Raw genomic sequence first — 21,648 nt, forward strand, 5'->3', positions numbered from 1 at the left:
CTTTCCACAATAGAAGTGGTGAACAAGGAAAGTCTAGTGCAAAGAAGAGTGTCAGTGAAGTGTAAGCTTTATAGTAATTCTTGGATAAATGTATTTACTCAGTGTCTGTTACTCGCATGCTCTGTTGTTTGAATATCCTAACCATGGAAGAGTGAAGAAAAGGTAGAGCATCTGAAGTTGTTGGCAGTGCCCTCAGCTAAAGACTAGAGAGACCTATCATTGGATGACAAGAAGAGTTTATGCACTTCCTTTGAATAAAGGAATGCTTTGCCTCATGGTTAATGTACTTCCAGTGATTACAGGCATTGATAAATGCTGAGTGGGAGTTGGAGGAAGAGTTTTCTAAGCCTGATATGCCTAATCCCTTGCCTGAATGGCCTCTGAAAAGGAACATTTGAACCATGGAAGAAGAGGGGTAAATGCTTCCATTCCTTCAACAATAACCTCTGCTATGTGCCTGGTGGAGACAGAATCATCACCACATAAAAGATGGTAATTTATCTAAGGAAAGTAAAAAAAGAATTGGATTATTCCAGTCAGCTTTTTTGAGGGGCCAATATTTATGTTTAGACAAGACTGCTAGAGAGGTAGGTGTTGTTAAGATAGATGCATTTTAAGTGTGGCCTGATGAATCAATTAGGGGCAAGATTGTGATGTTACAGCACAAAGGGATAGAGATGAAAAACAGATTCAGAATATCAGAAGAGTAGTCACAGTGGTCAGGAATATAGATGGGGTGGAAGATAATATGCTCTAGATCATTGAGAATGTAGAACGTGAGGGCTTTAATCCTCCCATCTTTCGTGAATGGTGAAATTCTCTAAGTATAGGATCTTGGCATGTGGGGTGATAGGTTGCCACAATCTCAGGAAGAAGTTTAGCTAGTTGGAGGAATTTATAGAATTCTTATAAGTATGACAGCAGTTGGCAAACAAAGAAAAAGTGGTAGTTGGGAGACAGACATTTCCTTAGATAACATCAAAGTTTGGGGACTCAAGGTTCCTCAAGGCATGTAACAGGTGAGTTGATGTTGGAATAAGCACAGACACCACCTTTGAACTGGAATCATGAATGGAGATTATGGTTGTATATTTCCTCAAGGGTTCAGTCCTCTGTTCTTAACGCTACCTTGCTGACGTGGGAAATGGCGAATAGTATGAAAAGAAATAAATAAATAAACAAGGGGATAGTGAGAACAACACAGTCACCCCTTTTTTTTTTTTTTTTATAAATTCCACTGCAATACCATCCAAACCCACTGCCTTGCCGGCTTTCATCTTCCGCAAAGCTTTCGCTACCTCTTCTTTGTTCACCAAACATTCTCCCTGACCCTCTCACTTCACAGCACCCCAACCAAAACACCCTATATCTGCCACTGTATCATCAAACACATTCAGCAAACCTTCAAAATATTCACCTCATCTTCTCACTTCATCACTTCTTGTTATTACCTCCCCATTTGCCCCCTTCACTGATGTTCCCATTTATTCTCGTCTTACGCTCTTTATTTACCTTTTTCCAAAGCATCTTGTTATTTTCCTCAAGATTTAATGATACTCTCTCACCCCAACTCTCGTTTGCCCTCTTTTTCACCTCTTGCACCTTTCTCTTGACTGCCTGCCACTTTCTTTTACACATTTCCTAGTCATTTGCACTACTTCCCTCCAAAAATTGTCCAAACGCCTCTCTCTTCTCTTTCACTAATAATCTTACTTCTTCGTTCCACCATTCACAACCCACCTTTCTCATGCCACATGTATCTTTTGCACAAGCCATCACTACTTCCCTAAATACATCCCTTCCTTCCCCACTCCCCTTACATCATTTGCTCTTACCTTTTGCCATTTTGTACTCAATCTCCCCTGGTACTTCCTCACATAAGTATCCTTTCCAAGCTCACTTACTGTCACCACTCTCTTCTCCTCAACATTCTCTCTTCTTTTCTGAAAACCTCTACAAATCTTCACCTTCGCCTCCACAAGATATTGATCAGACATCCCTCCAGCTGCCCCCTCTCAGCACATTAACATCCAAAAGTCTCTGTTTTACTCGCCTATCAGTTAACACATAATCCAATAACGCCCTCTGGCTATCTCTCCTACTCACATATGTATACTCATGTATATCTCTCTTTTCAAACCAGGTATTCCCAATCACTAATCCTTTTTCAGCACACAAATCCACAAGCCCTTCACCATTTCCATTTACAACACTGAACACCCCATGTACACCAATTGTACCCTCAACTGCCACATTACTCACCTTTGCATTCAAATCACCCATCACTATAACCTGGTCCTGTACATCAGAGCTGCTAACACACTCACTCAGCTGCTCCCAAGACACTTGCCTCTCATGATCTTTCTTCTGATGCCCAGGTGCATAAACACCAATAATCACCCATCTCTCTCCATCCACTTTCAGTTTTACATATCAATCTAGAGTTTACTTTCTTACACTCTATTACATATTCCCACAACTCCTGCTTTAATAGTAGTGATACTCCTTCCATAGCTCTTGTCCTCTCACCAACCCCCGACTTCACTCCCAAGACATTCCCAAACCACTCTTCCCCTTTACCCTTGAGCTTCGTTTCACTCAGAGCCAAAACATTCAGCTTCCTTTCCTCAAACATACTACCTATCTCTCCATTTTTTCTCATCTTGGTTACATCTGCACACGTTTACACACCCGAGTCTGTGCCTTCGAGGAGGATGAGCACTCTCCATATGATCCATTCTTTTGTTTCCCCATTTAGAAATTTAAATTCTTTATCATTATTATTATTATTTTGCTTAGTCGCTGTCTCCCATGTTAGCGAGGTAGCACAAGGAAACAGACGAAAGAATGGCCCAACCCACCCACATACACATGTATATACATACACGTCCACACACGCAAATATACATACCTATACATCTCAATGTACACATATATATACACACACAGACATATACATATATACACATGTACATAATTCATACTGTCTGCCTTTATTTATTCCCATCGCCACCCCACCACACATGGAATAACAACGCCCTCCCCCCTCATGTGTGCGAGGTAGCGCTAGGAAAAGACAACAAAGGCCCCATTTGTTCACACTCAGTCTCTAGCTGTCATGTAATAATGCACCAAAACCACAGCTCCCTTTCCACATCCAGGCCCCACAGAACTTTCCATGGTTTACCCCAGACGCTTCACATGCCCTGGTTCAATCCACTGACAGCACGTCGACCCCAGTATACCACATCGTTCCAATTCACTCTATTCCTTGCACGCCTTTCACCCTCCTGCATGTTCAGGCCCCGATCACTCAAAATCTTTTTCACTCCATCTTTCCACCTCTAATTTGGTCTCCCACTTCTCCTCGTTCCCTCCACCTCTGACACATATATCATCTTGGTCAATCTTTCCTCACTCATTCTCTCCATGTGACCAAACCATTTCAAAACACCCTCTTCTGCTCTCTCAACCACACTCTTTTTATTTCCACACATCTCTTTTACCCTTACATGACTTACTCAATCAAACCACCTCACACCACATATTGTTCTTAGACATCTCATTTCCAGCACATCCAACCTCCTGCACACAACTCTGTCCATAGCCCACGCCTCGCAACCATACAGCATTGTTGGAACTACTATTCCTTCAAACATACCCATTTTTGCTTTCCGAAATAATGTTCTCGACTTCCACACATTCTTCAACGCTCCCAGAATTTTTGCCCCCCTCCCCCACCCTATGATTCACTTCTGCTTCCATGGTTCCATCCGCTGCCAGATCCACTCCCAGATATCTAAAACACTTTACTTCCTCCAGTTTTTCTCCATTCAAACTTACCTCCCAATTGACTTGACCCTCAACCATACTGTACCTAATAACCTTGCTCTTATTCACATTTACTCTCAGCATTCTTCTTTCACACACTTTACCAAACTCAGTCACCAGCTTCTGCAGTTTCTCACATGAATCAGCCACCAGTGCTGTATCATCAGCGAACAACAACTGACTCACTTCCCAAGCTCTCTCATTCACAACAGACTGCATACTTGCCCCTCTTTCCAAAACTCATGCATTCACCTCCCTAACAACCCCATCCATAAACAAATTAAACAACCATGGAGACATCACACACCCCTGCCGCAAACCTACATTCACTGAGAACCAATCACTTTCCTCTCTTCCTAAACGTACACATGCCTTGCATCCTTGATAAAAACTTCTCACTGCTTCCAACAACTTGACTCCCACACCATATATTCTTAATACCTTCCACAGAGCATCTCTATCAACTCAATCATATGCCTTCTCCAGATCCATAAATGCTACATACAAATCCATTTGCTTTTCTAAGTATTTCTCACATACATTCTTCAAAGCAAACACCTGATCCACACATCCTCTACCACTTCTGAAACCACACTGCTCTTCCCCAATCTGATGCTCTGTACATGCCTTCACCCTCTCAATCAATACCCTCCCATATAATTTACCAGGAATACTCAACAAACTTATACCTCTGTAATTTGAGCACTCACTCTTATCCCCTTTGCCTTTGTACAATGGCACTATGCAAGCATTCCACCAATCCTCAGGCACCTCACCATGAATCAGACATACATTAAATAACCTTACCAACCAGTCAACAATACAGTAACCCCCTTATTTAATAAATTCCACTGCAATACCATCCAAATCTGCTGCCTTGCCGGCTTTCATCTTCCGCAAAGCTTTTACTACCTCTTCTCTGTTTACCAAATTATTTTCCCTAGCCCTCTCACTTTGCACACCACCTCGACCAAAACACCCTATATCTGCCACTCTATCATCAAACACATTTAACAAACCTTCAAAATACTCACTCCATCTCCTTCTCACATCACCACTACTTGTTATCACCTCCCCATTAGCCCCCTTCACTGAAGTTCCCATTTGCTTCCTTGCCTTAACCATTTTATTTACCTCCTTCCAAAACATCTTTTTATCCTCCCTAAAATTTAATGATACTCTCTCACCCCAACTCTCATTTGCCCTCTTTTTCACCTCTTGCACCTTTCTCTTGACCTCCTGCCTCTTTCTTTTATACATCTCCCACTCACTTGCATTTTTTCCTGCAAAAATTGTCCAAATGCCTCTCTCTTCTCTTTCACTAATAATCTTCCTTCTTCATCCCACCACTCACTACCCTCTCTAATCAACCCACCTCCCACGCTTCTCGTGCCACAAGCATCTTTTGCGCAAGCCATCACTGCTTCCCTAAATACATTCCATTCCTCCCCCACTCCCTGTACGTCCTTTGTTCTCACCTTTTTCCATTCTGTACTCAGTCTCTCCTGGTACTTCCTCACACAGGTCTCCTTCCCAAGCTCACTTACTCTCACCACTCTCTTCACCCCAACATTCACTCTTCTTTTCTGAAAACCCCTACAAATCTTCACCTTCGCCTCCACAAGATAATGATCAGACATCCCTCCAGTTGCACCTCTCAGTACATTAACATCCAAAAGTCTCTCTTCACACGCCTATCAATTAACACATAATCCAATAACGCTCTCTGGCCATCTCTCCTACTTACATATGTATACTTGTGTATATCTCACTTTTTAAACCAGGTATTCCCAATCACCAGTCCTTTTTCAGCACATAAATCTACAAGCTCTTCACCATTTCCATTTACAACACTGAACACCCCATGTATACCAATTATTCCCTCCACTGCCACATTACTCACCTTTGCATTTAAATCACCCATCACTGTAACCTGATCTTGTGCATCAAAACCACTAACACACTCATTCAGCTGCTCCCAAAACACTTGCCTCTCATGGTCTTTCTTCTCATGCCCAGGTGTATATGCACCAGTAATCACCCATCTCTCTCCGTCAACTTTCAGTTTTACCCATTTTTTTTAATCAATCTAGAATTTACTTTCTTACACTCTATCACATACTCCCACAACTCCTGTTTCAGGAGTAGTGCTACTCCTTCCCTTTCTCTTGTCCTCTCACTAACCCCTGACTTTACTCCCAAGACATTCCCAAACCACTCTTCCCCTTTACCCTTGAGCTTCGTTTCACTCAGAGCCAAAACATCCAGGTTCCTTTCCTCAAACATACTACCTATCTCTCCTTTTTTCTCATCTTGGTTACATGCACACACATTTAGACACCCCAATCTCAGCCTTCGAGGAGGATGAGGACTCCCCGCATGACTCCTTCTTCTGTTTCCCCTTTTAGAAAGTTAGAATACAAGGAGGGGAGGGTTTCTGGCCCCCCACTCCCGTCCCCTTTAGTTGCCTTCTACGACACGTGAGGAATGCATGGGAAGTATTCTTTCTCCCCTATCCCCAGGGATAAGTTAAATACAATTCATTATGATTAATCGCTGTTTCCTGCATCAGTGAGGTAGTGCCAGGAAACAGACGATGAATGGCCCATCCACTCATATACACATATACATAAATGCCCATACACACACATATACATACATATACATATCAACGTGTACATGTATAAAGGTACACCACCAATTTTCTGGCACTCTTGCTTCCACAGCTTTGCCAGATTAACCACTTTGCCAAACCAACCGTGGTCATTCACTAATAATTCATCAACACACCTCTAACCCACTAATTATACATCTCCCATGTGTCTAAAGTATACCTTGGACTGCTAGAAATTTAGATTATACAAATATTAAAAGTTTGAGCACCCTAAGATGGTAAGCCTGTCCTTAGATTGTTTGAATCCTGTGGGGTCTTCTTCATCTTCTATTGTTAGTCTTTTCCTAGGTGTGCATCGCCAGAATAATGCAGTTTCGTCTGCATTATACACCTGCTCAGGATTGAGGTGCTCGGTAGGTACGAGTTTTGCAAATTCATCTACATACTCGGCAGCTCCTTCGGGGTTTGCAGACCGCTTTTCTCCGCACACTTTATTCTTGGAAATTCCATGACGCTTCTTGAATCTTTGAAGCCATTCTTCACTGTAGTCACGCTCATGTTGTAATTTAAGTTCTTTATGGAACAACTTAGCCTGGTCCATTATCATGCTACTTGACAAGTCCACTCCGTCACTCCAATGCAGTCAAAACTATTTCATCATCACTCAATCGTGCTTAGTACTCTTACCATCTTTCAGAGTTTTTCTAATCGTCATTTGCTTCTTGGAATCACTGTTTGCGTAGGATTTCAATATTTTCTCCCTTTGCTTCTTTATATCATAAACAATTGATGAACCAATTCTGTAGATGTCACACAGCTTATGCACCAAAACACCAAGGTCCATTTTTTCAACAATTCTACTTTTACTTGGATCGATATGGACTGGTATTTACGTTTGACACCACTACTGACACTTGTATGTCTTAGAAGCCATAGCTAGGGTTGAATTTAAGTAAAATAAGCTTAGAATCTCACAGAATTGGGGTATCACCACCAAGAGGTGTAGTGTAAAGAATGTAAATAAGCACGACCTACACACAATGCCATATGTGGCCACCCAGTAAACTAGTCTGATGGCAGCGGTGAGTTTAAGTTCTCACATGTAATTTTGCTCAGACTAAAAGAGGTGCCAAACCATCAGTTGCCAGAAATTCAGTGGTGTACCTGTACATACATATATACAAACATAGACATATATACACACATACATATTCATACTTGCTTGCCTTCATTCATTCCTGGTGCTACCCTGCCCCACAGGAAACAGCATCGATACCCCCATTGCTTCAGGGAGGTAGCTCCAGGAAAAGATACAAAGAAGTCCACATTCATTCAGACCCAGTCTCTAGCAGTCACGTGTAATGCACCGAAATCAAAGCTCCCTAACCACATCCTGTCCCCATAGACCTTTCCATGGTTTATCCCAGATGTTTCACTTGCCCTGGTTCAGTCCATTAAGAACATGTTGACCCCAATATACCTCATTTTTCCATTTCACTGTATTCCTTGCATGCATCTCACCCTTGTACATGTTCAGGACTGAGCGCCCAAAATCTTTTTCACTCCATCCTTCCACCTCCAATTTGGTTTCCTACTTCTCGTTCCCTCCACCTCTGACACATATATCATCTTTGTGAACCTTTTTTCTCTCATTCGTTCCATATCTCCAAAACCTTTCAACACACTGTCTTTTGCTCTCTCAACCACATTTTTTTTTTTGACACATCTTTCATTACTCATACAGTCCAACTACCTCACAGCACATATTGTCCTCAAACATTTCATTTTTTCCAACACATCCACCCTCCTCCATACAACTCTACCTTTAGACCATGCCTAGCAACCACATGATATTGCTGGAACTACTGTTCCTTCAAACATACTTATTTTTGCTCTCCTAGTTACTGTCCTCACTTTCCACACATTCTTCATTGCCCCAAGAACCTTTACTTCCTCCCCCATCCTGTAACTCACTTCCACTTCCATGGTTCCATTCACTGCCAAGTCCACTCCCAGAGATCTGAAACATTTCACTTCCTCAAAATTTTCTCCTTTCAAACTTATATCCCATTTAACTTATCCCACAACCCTTTTGAACCAGATATTCACATTTACTCTCAACTTTCTCCTTTCACACACTTTCCCAAAATCAGTCACCAACTTCTGCAGCTTTTCACTCAAATCAGCCACCAGTGCTGTATCATCGGTGAGCAACAATTGACAATTCCCAGACCCTCTTATCCCCAATGGACTGCATACTCGACCCTCTCCAAAACTCTTGCATTTACCTCACTAGCCACACCATCCATAAATGTATCAAACAACCATGTGGACATCACACATACCCTGTCACATACCTTCACTAGGAGCCAATCACTTTCTTTCTTTCCTACTCATAGACATACCTTACACTCTTGATATAAATTTGTCACGGCTTCTAGCCACTCTTCTCCCACATCATATATTCTTAAGACCTTCCACAAAGCATCTCTTATCAACCCTGTCGTAAACCTTCTCCAGATCCATAAATGCTACATACAGATCCATCTGTTTTTCTAAGTATTTCTCACATTTATTTTTCAAAGTATAATGCCTGATCCACACATCCTCTACCACTTCTAAAACTACACTGCACCTCCCCAATCTGATGCTCTGTACATGCCTTCACCTTCTCAATCAATACCCTCCCATACAATTTTCCAGGAATATTCAATAAACTTATTCCTCTCTAGTTTGAACACTCACCTTTATTACCTTTGCCTTTGTACAATGGCACTATACATGCATTCCACCAATCCTCAGGCACTTCTCCATGATACATATATACAATGAATGTCCTTATCAACCTATCAACAACACAGGAAACAGACACAGGTATATCATCTTGGATATATAGATTAGATAGTAGGATAGCAACCGTTGTGACGAACTTGGGAGATACTTCCACCTTCCAACCTGTGAGGAAAACTTGTTGCTGCATTAGCAAACAACCTAATAGCAGAAAACTCTCCACTAGATGAAGAAGTACAAGATGATCACAGTATCATCCTGGTCAGGGATCCTGTAGTTAGACATCAGGATCAGGGTTCTGTGCGAAAGGTAGAAATAGGAAAATCTGTTGTTATCCAGGTGCTAGGATAGACCACATCCCAGGTGAGTTTGATGGTATAGTATCAAACAGTCCCAAGGATATGACTTTTGTCATTCAGGTGGGATGAGTAATGCTGTTAATGGGAGATCAGAAGAAGTATAGGGAACATGTTAGCAAGTTTAAAGAAAGTCATAGAAAGCTTATGATATTGGGATTACTGCCAAGGTATGACATCGATTCCTGTGCCCTCAGTAGAATGCTGGGGATAAACAGAAGAATCAAAGCTCCCTGTAGGGAGGAGGATAGTATGTTTAGCATAGACCTGTGGGGCCATTTTAGTCATGATAGATCTCTGTATGCTAGGGATGGTTTTCACTTAGTTGGTATAGGGAAAGCCCGCCTTGGCAGAGTACTAGGTGAGAACATTAGGCCTTTTTTTGATAGATATAAATTACTCAGGAGAGCAAATCACAGTCAAGCTAACAAAGGAACCAGGGGAGTTGGGGAGGGTGAGGGAGTAGTTGTGGGAAGTGGGTCGGTACAGGGGGAATATGAGTGTGAAAGGGATCTGAGGAACAAGGTGTCCAGTTTGGCCACTATAAGGGTTGCAGTAGAGGATGGATGGCACCTTGGCGGTAGGGATCCTTAGGGATTAATGGTAACTTCATAGGCCAATGAATTAGCAAAGAAAGGTAAAGTAGGGTTAGTTGGGGACAACTCAGACAGTATAAGCAGTGGGGTAGCACAACTATAGATCATCCTTCAGGTAACTTTTAGGACCAAGGCTGATAGGGGCCAGTTCAAGGAGGGTTAGAGTAAGGTGGCAAAACCCTAAATAGAAGGAGAACCATCTCTCTCCCACTGCTGCACACAGACATTAACAGTGATTATACAAAGATGCATACCAACGGTAAAAAAAAGGCAAATTCAGTCAAAAAATGAACTCTAAGGAAAATAAGTTTAATATATACAGATGCCTGGAGCATATTATGAAATGCGATGAACTTATATCCTATACAGTTACTGAAAAACCAAACATTATTACAATATCAGAAACACAGTTAAACTCTGAGAACAAACACTTAATTGCTGAGTTAGCAATACCCAGTTACAAACTATTTGTGGCTTATACAGGGTAGGTGATGGAGTTTTGATCTTCGTTGATAACAGTCTAAATGCTATTAAGATTATGACTCTTTATGTTGACATTACAGGCAAGTTTAAAAGTAAACTGCATCAGCACTATTTTCAGCCCTCCTAAGCAAAAAGAAGACAATAAGATGCTATACAATGAAATCAAAACTATATTAAACAGTAAATGGTTATGATAGGAAACTTCAACAGTTCAAACAAACTGGAACACACTGACAGGTGATGGAGAGGGAACGAGACTAACAGAACTGATTGAAGACACTTTTCTAGAACAGTTAATTAAGAAACCATCTAGAGGTAAAAATATTCTTGATCTTGCCCTCACCAGTGACAAAAACCTAATCAACTCTTTCAAAGTAGGCAAGAGTTTGTCAAACAGCGATCACAGTTTGATTAAATTAGGGATAGATTTAGATTTTTAAAATAAATGACAAACTCTTGACCCCAGATTATGGGTGAGCAAATTTTGAAAACAGTAGCCACAAAATTCGCAGTACCATTTGGACAAAACTTCTTGACATTCACATGGTAGAGGAATTGTGGTCTGATTATAAAAATACACTACTTGAGATTGAAAATAAATATTTTCCATGAATTACAAAGAGAACCTGCAATATTTCAAAACCATCACGGATAGATAGGAGAAGAGAAGGACAAATATGCCAAAAAAAGAAAATATATAAGAAATTCAAATCAGTGGGAACCAATGAAAATTGCCAAGAATGAATCAAAATCCAAAGAGAGTGTAAGAAGTTCATAAGACAGTAAACATGAGGAAGAGAAAAGAATTTTTATGAAACTTAAGAATAATCCTAAGGAATTCTTCAAAAGAAGACAGTAAAAGAAGGAATTGGACCATTATGAAACCAATATTACACACTAACTACTGATAACAAGGAAATGGCTACCATACTGAGTTATTCTTTTAACTCCATATTCACAATTGAAGAAACATCTTGAATATTGCAATCAATGAAAATGTTTCAAGTATCTTAGGAATTAGAGTAGAAGGTTAGAGAAATAAAGAGCTTTGAAGTACTTAGATACTTTGACCAGTTCACTCCGAATAGATCCAACAGTTCAGATGTCTTGGCTCCAAGATTTTTAAAAGAGGTTAGGAGACAGCTGATATACCCCATAACAAAAATATTCAACAAATCTCTATAAGATGATCGGGTGCCAACTGACTGGAAACTAGCAAATGTTACTCATTTTTTTTTTTTTTTTTTTTTTTTTATACTTTGTCGCTGTCTCCCGCATTTGCGAGGTAGCGCAAGGAAACAGACGAAAGAAATGGCCCAACCCCCCCCCCCATACACATGTACATACACACGTCCACACACGCAAATATACATACCTACACAGCTTTCCATGGTTTACCCCAGATGCTTCACATGCCTTGATTCAATCCACTGACAGCACGTCAACCCCTGTATACCACATCGCTCCAATTCACTCTATTCCTTGCCCTCCTTTCACCCTCCTGCATGTTCAGGCCCCGATCACACAAAATCTTTTTCACTCCATCTTTCCACCTCCAATTTGGTCTCCCTCTTCTCCTCGTTCCCTCCACCTCCGACACGTATATCCTCTTGGTCAATCTTTCCTCACTCATTCTCTCCATGTGCCCAAACCATTTCAAAACACCCTCTTCTGCTCTCTCAACCACGCTCTTTTTATTTCCACACATCTCTCTTACCCTTACGTTACTTACTCGATCAAACCACCTCACACCACACATTGTCCTCAAACATCTCATTTCTAGCACATCCATCCTCCTGCGCACAACTCTATCCATAGCCCACGCCTCGCAACCATACAGCATTGTTGGAACCACTATTCCTTCAAACATACCCATTTTTGCTTTCCGAGATAATGTTCTCGACTTCCACACATTTTTCAAGGCTCCCAAAATTTTCGCCCCCTCCCCCACCCTATGATCCACTTCCGCTTCCATGGTTCCATCCGCTGACAGATCCACTCCCAGATATCTAAAACACTTCACTTCCTCCAGTTTTTCTCCATTCAAACTCACCTCCCAATTGACTTGACCCTCAACCCTACTGTACCTAATAACCTTGCTCTTATTCACATTTACTCTTAACTTTCTTCTTCCACACACTTTACCAAACTCAGTCACCAGCTTCTGCAGTTTCTCACATGAATCAGCCACCAGCGCTGTATCATCAGCGAACAACAACTGACTCACTTCCCAAGCTCTCTCATCCCCAACAGACTTCATACTTGCCCCTCTTTCCAGGACTCTTGCATTTACCTCCCTAACAACCCCATCCATAAACAAATTAAACAACCATGGAGACATCACACACCCCTGCCGCAAACCTACATTCACTGAGAACCAATCACTTTCCTCTCTTCCTACACGTACACATGCCTTACATCCTCGATAAAAACTTTTCACTGCTTCTAACAACTTGCCTCCCACACCATATATTCTTAATACCTTCCACAGAGCATCTCTATCAACTCTATCATATGCCTTCTCCAGATCCATAAATGCTACATACAAATCATACTCATATATGTAAAAATTGAGACAAAAAGTGTACCTTGAACCACCGCCCAGTTAGCCTTATGTCAGTGTTAGATAAAGCGATAGAAAAAGTGAGATAAAATTGTCACAAAATTATATCGGACAACCAACACGGTTTCTGCGATAGAAGATCATGCCTGACAAATTTGCTAGAATTTTTTAATGTTATTTATGAGAACTGGGACAAAAAAGTACCATCAGATGCAGTATATTTTGATTTTCAAAAGGCTTTCAATAAAGTACCTCACAAGAGACTTTTACTTAAAATCAAGTATATGGAATCAGTGAAGAACTTTGTACATGGACCAGAGACTGATTTACTGGAAAAAAGCAGTGTGTAATATTAAATGGCGAAGCCGCAGATTGGCTAGACGTAACGTGTGGTGTTGCCCATGATCTTTGAACACTGAATGTTAGCAGTTACAGATTTTATAAGGGTTGCCCAAGGATGGTGAGTTGCTACAATTATGATTAATTAGTTCATGAAGGGTGAATGAAGGCCATTGTTTTTTCACTGGAAGTACCAAGGGATGACCCATATACTTCTAGAGGATGAGTTATTCTTAGAGGATACTTCCTCAGTGAGAAAAGCTTTTCACTTTTCAAAATCTACATTTTTTTATTCAGCAAGTCATGCTTACCAGCAGCTATTAATTGGTGGGATTATCTTTCTAGAGGCACTCAAGTAGTTTTCAAGCAGATAAAAACCATTTCTGTAAACCCCACAACTTGTTTAGATGGATATTTATGCAAGATGAGCAATTCATCTAGAAGTAACTTTACACATCGAGACTTGCCTTTATTTTAAGGCCCCTTCCACAACCTTAGGTGTTTGCTGAGGTGACATTGTGTGACAATTTCTCTGCATAATCAGTCATCCTCCAGCATTGCCAATAAGATCACATCCTCATAAGTTTTCTATGAAGAAAATTGAATTACTTTTAGCAGGATTTAGAGGACCGGGGAGATGATCATGAAATATGTGTCAGTGACGATCTGTTTTTGGATTGTGTGGAGAGTGATTTATGGACACTGACTCTTCTAGGATTGAAATTTTACTTAGATTAGGTAGGAGAAGGTGTTTCTCGCACAAATGGAGGCAGTTTTGCAAGTGCCTAGATTGGATAGGAGAAGATGTTTCTAGTACAAATGGAGGCAGTTTTGCAAGTGTCTGCCTGACTTTGACAGTATTGCTTTTCGGGGATAAGGCTCTTAATTTTACAAACTTTTGTAATTTCACTGTTTTAATGAAATTAATGATAAATCATATTGATTATAACAAAAAATCTATATTAGATCATGGAACATATTCTTCATCATTAATAGAGATTTGGTGTACGTAAAATCTACAATAAAATGTGGCAACTCACTTGACACTCAGGCCTTACCTCTGAACTTTTTAGTGTGTTGTACCGAAAGTCAACAAAACTTACACATCAGAATATAAGCAGTAAACAAAAAATACTTTTAAAGCATTACTTTTTCAATGTTTCATGAATATCTTTAAAATTGTAAGGTTAAATTCTTTTTTGTTTAGATTGAAAACTGAGATTCAAAGCTTGGAAAGAAAACCTTACTTAGGAGTTAAGGGAATAATGAAATATTGCACAAGGAAGATTAGAGGGAATGTTTGGATCTGTCAGTCATTAGAAGTTAGTTTTTATTTATTTATTTATTTTGCTTTGTTGCTGTCTCCCACGATAGCGAGGTAGCGCAAGGAAACAGATGAAAGAATGGCCCAACCCACCCACATACACATGTATATACATACACGTCCACATACGCAATTATACATACCTATACGTCTCAACATATATATATACACACACAGACATATACATATATACACATGTACATAATTCATACTGTCTGCCTTTATTCATTCCCATCGCTACCCCGCCACACATGAAATGACATCCCCTCCCCCCTCATGTGTGCAAAGTAGCGCTAGGAAAAGACAACAAAGGCCCCATTTGTTCACACTCGGTCTCTAGCTGTCATGTAATGATGCACCGAAACCACAGCTCCCTTTCCACATCCAGGCCCCACAGAACTTTCCATGGTTTACCCCAGACGCTTCACATGCCCTAGTTCAATTCATTGACAGCACGTCGACCCCGGTATACCACATCGTTCCAATTCACTCTATTCCTTGCATGCCTCTCACCCTCCTGCATGTTCAGGCCCCGATCACTTAGAATCTTTTTCACTCCATCTTTCCACCTCCAGTTTGGTCTCCCACTTCTTGTTCCCTCCACCTCTGACACATATATCCTCTTTGTCAATCTTTCCTCACTCATTCTCTCCATGTGACCAAACCATTTCAAAACACCCTCTTCTGCTCTCTCAACCACACTCTTTTTATTATCACACATCTCTCTTACCCTATTATTACTTACTCGATCAAACCACCTCACACCACATATTGCCCTCAAACATCATATTTCCAGCACATCCACCCTCCTCCGTACAACTCTATCCACAGCCCACGCCTTGCAACCATACAACATTGTTGGAATCACTATTCCTTCAAACATACCCATTTTTGCTTTCAGAGATAATGTTCTCGACTTCCACACATTCTTCAATGCTCCCAGAACATTCGCCCCCTCCCCCACACTATGATTCACTTCCGCTTCCATGGTTCCATCCGCTGCCAAATCCACTCCCAGATATCTAAAACACTTCACTTCCTCCAGTTTTTCTCCATTCAAACACCTCCCAATTGACTTGACTCTCAACCCTACTGTACCTAATAACCTTGCTCTTATTCACATTTACTCTTAACTTTCTTCTTTCACACACTTTACTAAACTCATTCACCAGCTTCTGCAGTTTCTCACATGAATGAACCACCTATACGTGTCCCTCTTCCCAAAACTCATGCATTCACCTCCCTAACAACCCCATCCATAAACAAATTAAACAACCATGGAGACATCATACACCCCTGCCACAAACCTACATTCACTGAGAACCAATCACTTTCCTCTCTTCCTACACGTACACATGCATTACATCCTCGATAAAAACTTTTCACTGCTTCTAACAACTTGCCTCCCACACCATATATTTTTAAAACCTTCCACAGAGCATCTCTATCAACTCTATCATATGCCATCTCCAGATCCATAAATGCTACATACAAATCCATTTGTTTTTCTAAGTATGTCTCACATACATTCTTCAAAGCAAACACATGATCCACACATCCTCTACCACTTCTGAAACCACACTGCTCTTCCCCAGTCTGATGCTCTGTACATGCCTTCACCCTCTCAATCAATACTCTCCCATATAATTTCCCAGGAATACTCAACAAACTTATACCTCTGTAATTTGAGCACTCACTTTTATCCCCTTTGCCTTTGTACAATGGCACTATGCAAGCATTCCGCCAATCCTCAGGCACCTCACCATGAATCATATACATTAAATAACCTTACCAATCAGTCAACAATACAGTAACCCCCTTTTTTAATAAATTCCACTGCAATACCATCCAAACCTGCTTCCTTGCCAGCTTTCATCTTCCGCAAAGCTTTTACTACCTCTTCTCTGTTTACCAAATCATTTTCCCTAACCCTCTCATATATATATATATATATATATATATATATATATATAATATATATATATATATATATATATTATATATATATATATATATATATATATATATATATATATATATATATATATAATATATATATATATATAGGATAGGGGATAGGGGAGAAAGAATACTTCCCACGTATTCCCTGCGTGTCGTAGAAGGCGACTAAAAGGGAAGGGAGCGGGGGGCTGGAAATCCTCCCCTCTCGTTTTTTTTTTTCTTTTTTTTTAATTTTCCAAAAGAAGGAACAGAGAAGAGGGCCAGGTGAGGATATTTCCTCAAAGGCCCAGTCCTCTGTTCTTAACGCTACCTCGCTGTCGCGGGAAATGGCGGATAGTATGAAAAAAAAAAAATATATATATATATATATATATATATATATATATATATATATATATATGTGTGTGGAGGATGGATGTGCTGGAAATGAGATGTTTGAGGACAATGTGTGGTGTGAGGTGGTTTGATCGAGTAAGTAACGTAAGGGTAAGAGAGATGTGTGGAAATAAAAAGAGCGTGGTTGAGAGAGCAGAAGAGGGTGTTTTGAAATGGTTTGGGCACATGGAGAGAATGAGTGAGGAAAGAATGACCAAGAGGATATATGTGTCGGAGGTGGAGGGAACGAGGAGAAGTGGGAGACCAAATTGGAGGTGGAAAGATGGAGTGAAAAAGATTTTGTGTGATCAGGGCCTGAACATGCAGGAGGGTGAAAGGAGGGCAAGGAATAGAGTGAATTGGATCGATGTGGTATACCGGGGTTGATGTGCTGTCAGTGGATTGAATCAGGGCATGTGAAGCGTCTGGGGTAAACCATGGAAAGCTGTGTAGGTATGTATATTTGCGTGTGTGGATGTATGTATATACATGTGTATGGGGGTGGGTTGGGCCATTTCTTTCGTCTGTTTTCTTGCGCTACCTCGCAAACGCGGGAGACAGCGACAAAGCAAAAAAAAAAAGAAAAGATATATATATATATATATATATATATATATATATATATATATATATATATATATATATATATATATATATATATATGTATATATTTATATCCCTGGGATAGGGGAGAAAGAATACTTCCCATGTATTCCCTGCGTATCGTAGAAGGCGACTAAAAGGGAAGGGAGCGGGGGGCTGGAAATCCTCCCCTCTGTTTTTTTTAATTTTCCAAAAGAAGGGACACAGAACGGGGCTAGGTGAGGATATTCCCTCAAAGGTCCAGTCCTTTGTTCTGAACGCAACCTCGCTAATGCGGGAGATGACAAATAGTATGAAAGGAAAGATATATATATATATATATTATTATTATTATACTTTGTCACTGTCTCCCGTGTTACCGAGGTAACGCAAGGAAACAGACGAAAGAATAGGAGACAGCAACAAAGTATAATAAATAAATAAAATAAAAATATATATTTATATTTATTATTTTGCTTTGTCGCTGTCTCCTGTGCTAGTGAGGTAGCATAAGGAAACAGACGAAAGAATGGCCCAACCCACCCACATACACATGTATATACATACACGTCCACACACGCAAATATACATACCTATACATCTCAACGAATACCTGTATATACACACACAGACATATACATATATACACAGTACATAATTCATACTGTCTGCCCTTATTCATTCCCATCGCCACCACACCACACAAGAAATAACGACCCCCTCCCCCCCGCATGTGTGCTAGGTAGTGCTAGGAAAAGACAGCAAAGGCTATATTCGTTCACATTCAGTCTCTAGCTGTCACATATAATGCACCGAAACCACATCTCCCTTTCCACATTCAGGCTCCACAGAACTTTCCATGGTTTACTCCAGACACTTCACATGCCCGGGTTCAATCCATTGACAGCATGTCGACCCCGGTATACCACATTGTTCCAATTCACTCTATTCTTTGAACGCCTTTCACCCTCCTGCATGTTCAGGCCCTCATCACTCAAAATCTTTTTCACTCTATCTTTCCACCTCCAATTTGGTCTCCCACTTCTCGTTCCCGCCACCTCTAACACATATATAGCTTAAGATTGTTAATATTCATTATTATTGATATTATATTTGAGATACTACTTTTTACTTTTACTACATGCATATATTTTATATACATTTCTACTTTTACTTCTTTAGGGCACTTCAGGAATGGTACTTTCACTTAACTAAAATGTAATCTTGTCAGGTAACAATACTTTAACTCAGCTAACAAATTCTGACACTTGTTACACCTCTTTGTATAGGTCACCACTATCATAAGTTTATCTTCCTGGAAAGTAATAATGAAAGAATATTCACATTGATAAATAACACTTAATTGAAATTCAGTCATTCAGATGATAACTCGACTGAACTCTGCCAAGTTGAAATATATACTTGTCAGTTTGATTCTTTAATACACTGGCATCTCCTCTACAGAGTGATCAACAGGGCACCAGGTCTCAAGTTGGTAGTGCAGACATTATTATCATCACTTCAGCCCATCGGCAACATTGTCCTCATCTGTTGTACATTTTTCATCATATTTGGGATCCTTGGAGTTCAGGTATGCATTATGTTCCTGTAGATTCCGTAAAATTATAATAAGCTTTTGTTTGCAGAGGCTGTATATGTAGGTGTTCTTGGAATACTTTTCAACCTGGTGACTAGAGGACCCGGGGTAATTCTAGGACAATGATTGGCTTAAGATAGGCAACTGCAGGGTATCTGTATTTTGAAGATGTGGGGTGGGGGATGTAAGCAGGTGGGAACCTTCCCCTCTAAATATGCTCCCCTTTACTTCCTCTGTGCTCTGGATCACAAACACAATGCTGTTGTGTTAGGAGCATTTTGTTCCTACTTTCATAGTACAGGGACACTTCCGAATTTCAGGCAACTGATGGTTTGGCACCATCCTTTAATCCGGACAAAGTTACGTGAAGGAACTTGAAATTACGGCAGCCACCAGGCTAGTTTACTGAGCGGCCACAGATGGCGTTGTGTGTAGGGTGCACTTATTTACATTCTTCATACTGCACGTATTGGTGGTAATACTGCAATTCTGTGAGAATCTTAGCTCATTTTGATTAGATTTAACCCTAGCTATGACATATGAGAGTGTCAGTCGTGGTGTCAAACGTAAACACCAGTCCATATTGATCCAAGATAAAGGAAAGCTGTTGAAAAAAATGGACCATAGTGTTTCCGTGTGTAAGCTGTGACATTTACAGTATTGGTTCAGCTTTTTATGATATAAAGAAACAAAGGGAAAAGTAATGAAATTCTCTGCAGACAGCAATTCCAAGAAGCAAATGATGATTAGAAAAGCTATGAAAGATGGTAAGAGTTCTGTGCATGATCGAGTGATGATGGAATGGTTTCAACAGTGTTGGAGTGATGGAGTGGACTTGTCAGATAGCAAGATAATGGACCAGGTTAAGTTGTTCCATAAAGAACTTAAATTACAACATGAGAATGACTGTAGTGAAGTATGGCTTCAAAGTTTCAAGAAGCGTCATGGAATTTCCTTGAATAAAGTGTGCGGAGAAAAGCAGTCTGCAAACCACAAAAGAGCTGCTGGGTATGTAGACGAATTTGGGAAACTTGTAGCTGATGAGCACCTCAGTCCTAAGCAAGTGTGTAATGCAGACAAAACTGCATTATTCTGGTGATGCACACCTAGGAAAACACTAACAACAGAAAACGAAGAAGACCCCACAGGATTCAAACAATCTAAGGACAGACTTTGCATCTTAGGGTGCTTAAACATTTAATTTTGTTTAATTTAGATTTCTAGCAGTCTGTGGTATGCTTTAGACATATGGGAGATGTATGATTAGTGGGTTAGAGATATGTTGATGAATCATTATTAAGTGACCACAGTTAGTCCGGCAAAATGATTGATCCGACAAGGCTTTGGAACCAAAAGTACCGGAAAATCGATGATGTACCTGTAGAACATTTTTCTTATCTTGCTTTATATATTAGACAAGTGACATATGAAACTCCATTTCACATTCCCTGATTAAGCTTTAGTTGTTGATGATATTCAGCAGATGTATTGAATGAATTCATTAAAGTGCCCACAACTACCAAATGAAAGGATCTGTTTCTTAACCATATGAAACATACGTGCATACATTCTCACGAGATAAAGAATAATAGACAAGTGAAATCAGTTACAACTAGTTATATTGTAGTGCAACCACCTCACCCTAATTTGCTATAGTTACCCTTCTCTTGAGACTAAACTTTTGAAAATGAAAATAATTCTAACTAATAAGACAACTTACAATTCATACAGTTTAATAGAATGTATATCATTGATAGATGATAACCTTACCCTTCTTGTATTTCAATTTCTAAAGAGGAAACAGAAGAAGGAGCCAGGCGGGAGTGCTCATCCTTCTTGAAGGATCAAATTAGGGTGTCTGAATGTGTGGATTTAACTCACAGGGAAATAACGCCAATGATTGGGAGATGTATAGGAGAGGTCAAGAGGAAGGTGCAGGTGTTGAGAAAGGGCAAATGATAGTTGGGTTGAGAGAGTATCTGTAAACTTTAGGGATAATAAGAAAAAGATATTTTAGAATTAGGTAGATGATGTGCAAAAGACAAGAAAACAAATAGGAACATTGGTGAGGGGGGCAAAAGGGGAAGTGATAACAGGTAGTGATGGAGAGAGGAGGAGATGGAGTGAGTATTTTGAAGGATTGTTAAATGTGTTTGATGATATAGTAGCAGATGTTGGGTTTTTGGTCAGGGTGGTATGCAAAGTGAGAGTCATGGAGAGTGGTTTGGTGAAGAGA

The 21,648-nt window shown here is 40.2% G+C and overlaps 1 protein-coding gene across 1 annotated transcript in view; it reads left to right on the forward strand.

Annotated features, from left to right (window-relative positions):
* Positions 1–21,648, forward strand: part of LOC139766186 (voltage-dependent T-type calcium channel subunit alpha-1G-like) — a 1,124,919-nt gene that overhangs the window by 761,354 nt on the left and 341,917 nt on the right. Inside the window, exon 22 of the mRNA XM_071694457.1 lies at positions 19,280–19,406. Coding sequence (XP_071550558.1) covers positions 19,280–19,406 — 127 coding nt within the window. The remainder of the gene's footprint in view (positions 1–19,279; positions 19,407–21,648) is intronic.

Source organism: Panulirus ornatus, chromosome 57, assembly GCF_036320965.1.
Source record: "Panulirus ornatus isolate Po-2019 chromosome 57, ASM3632096v1, whole genome shotgun sequence".
Classification (NCBI taxonomy): Eukaryota; Metazoa; Arthropoda; class Malacostraca; order Decapoda; family Palinuridae; genus Panulirus; species Panulirus ornatus.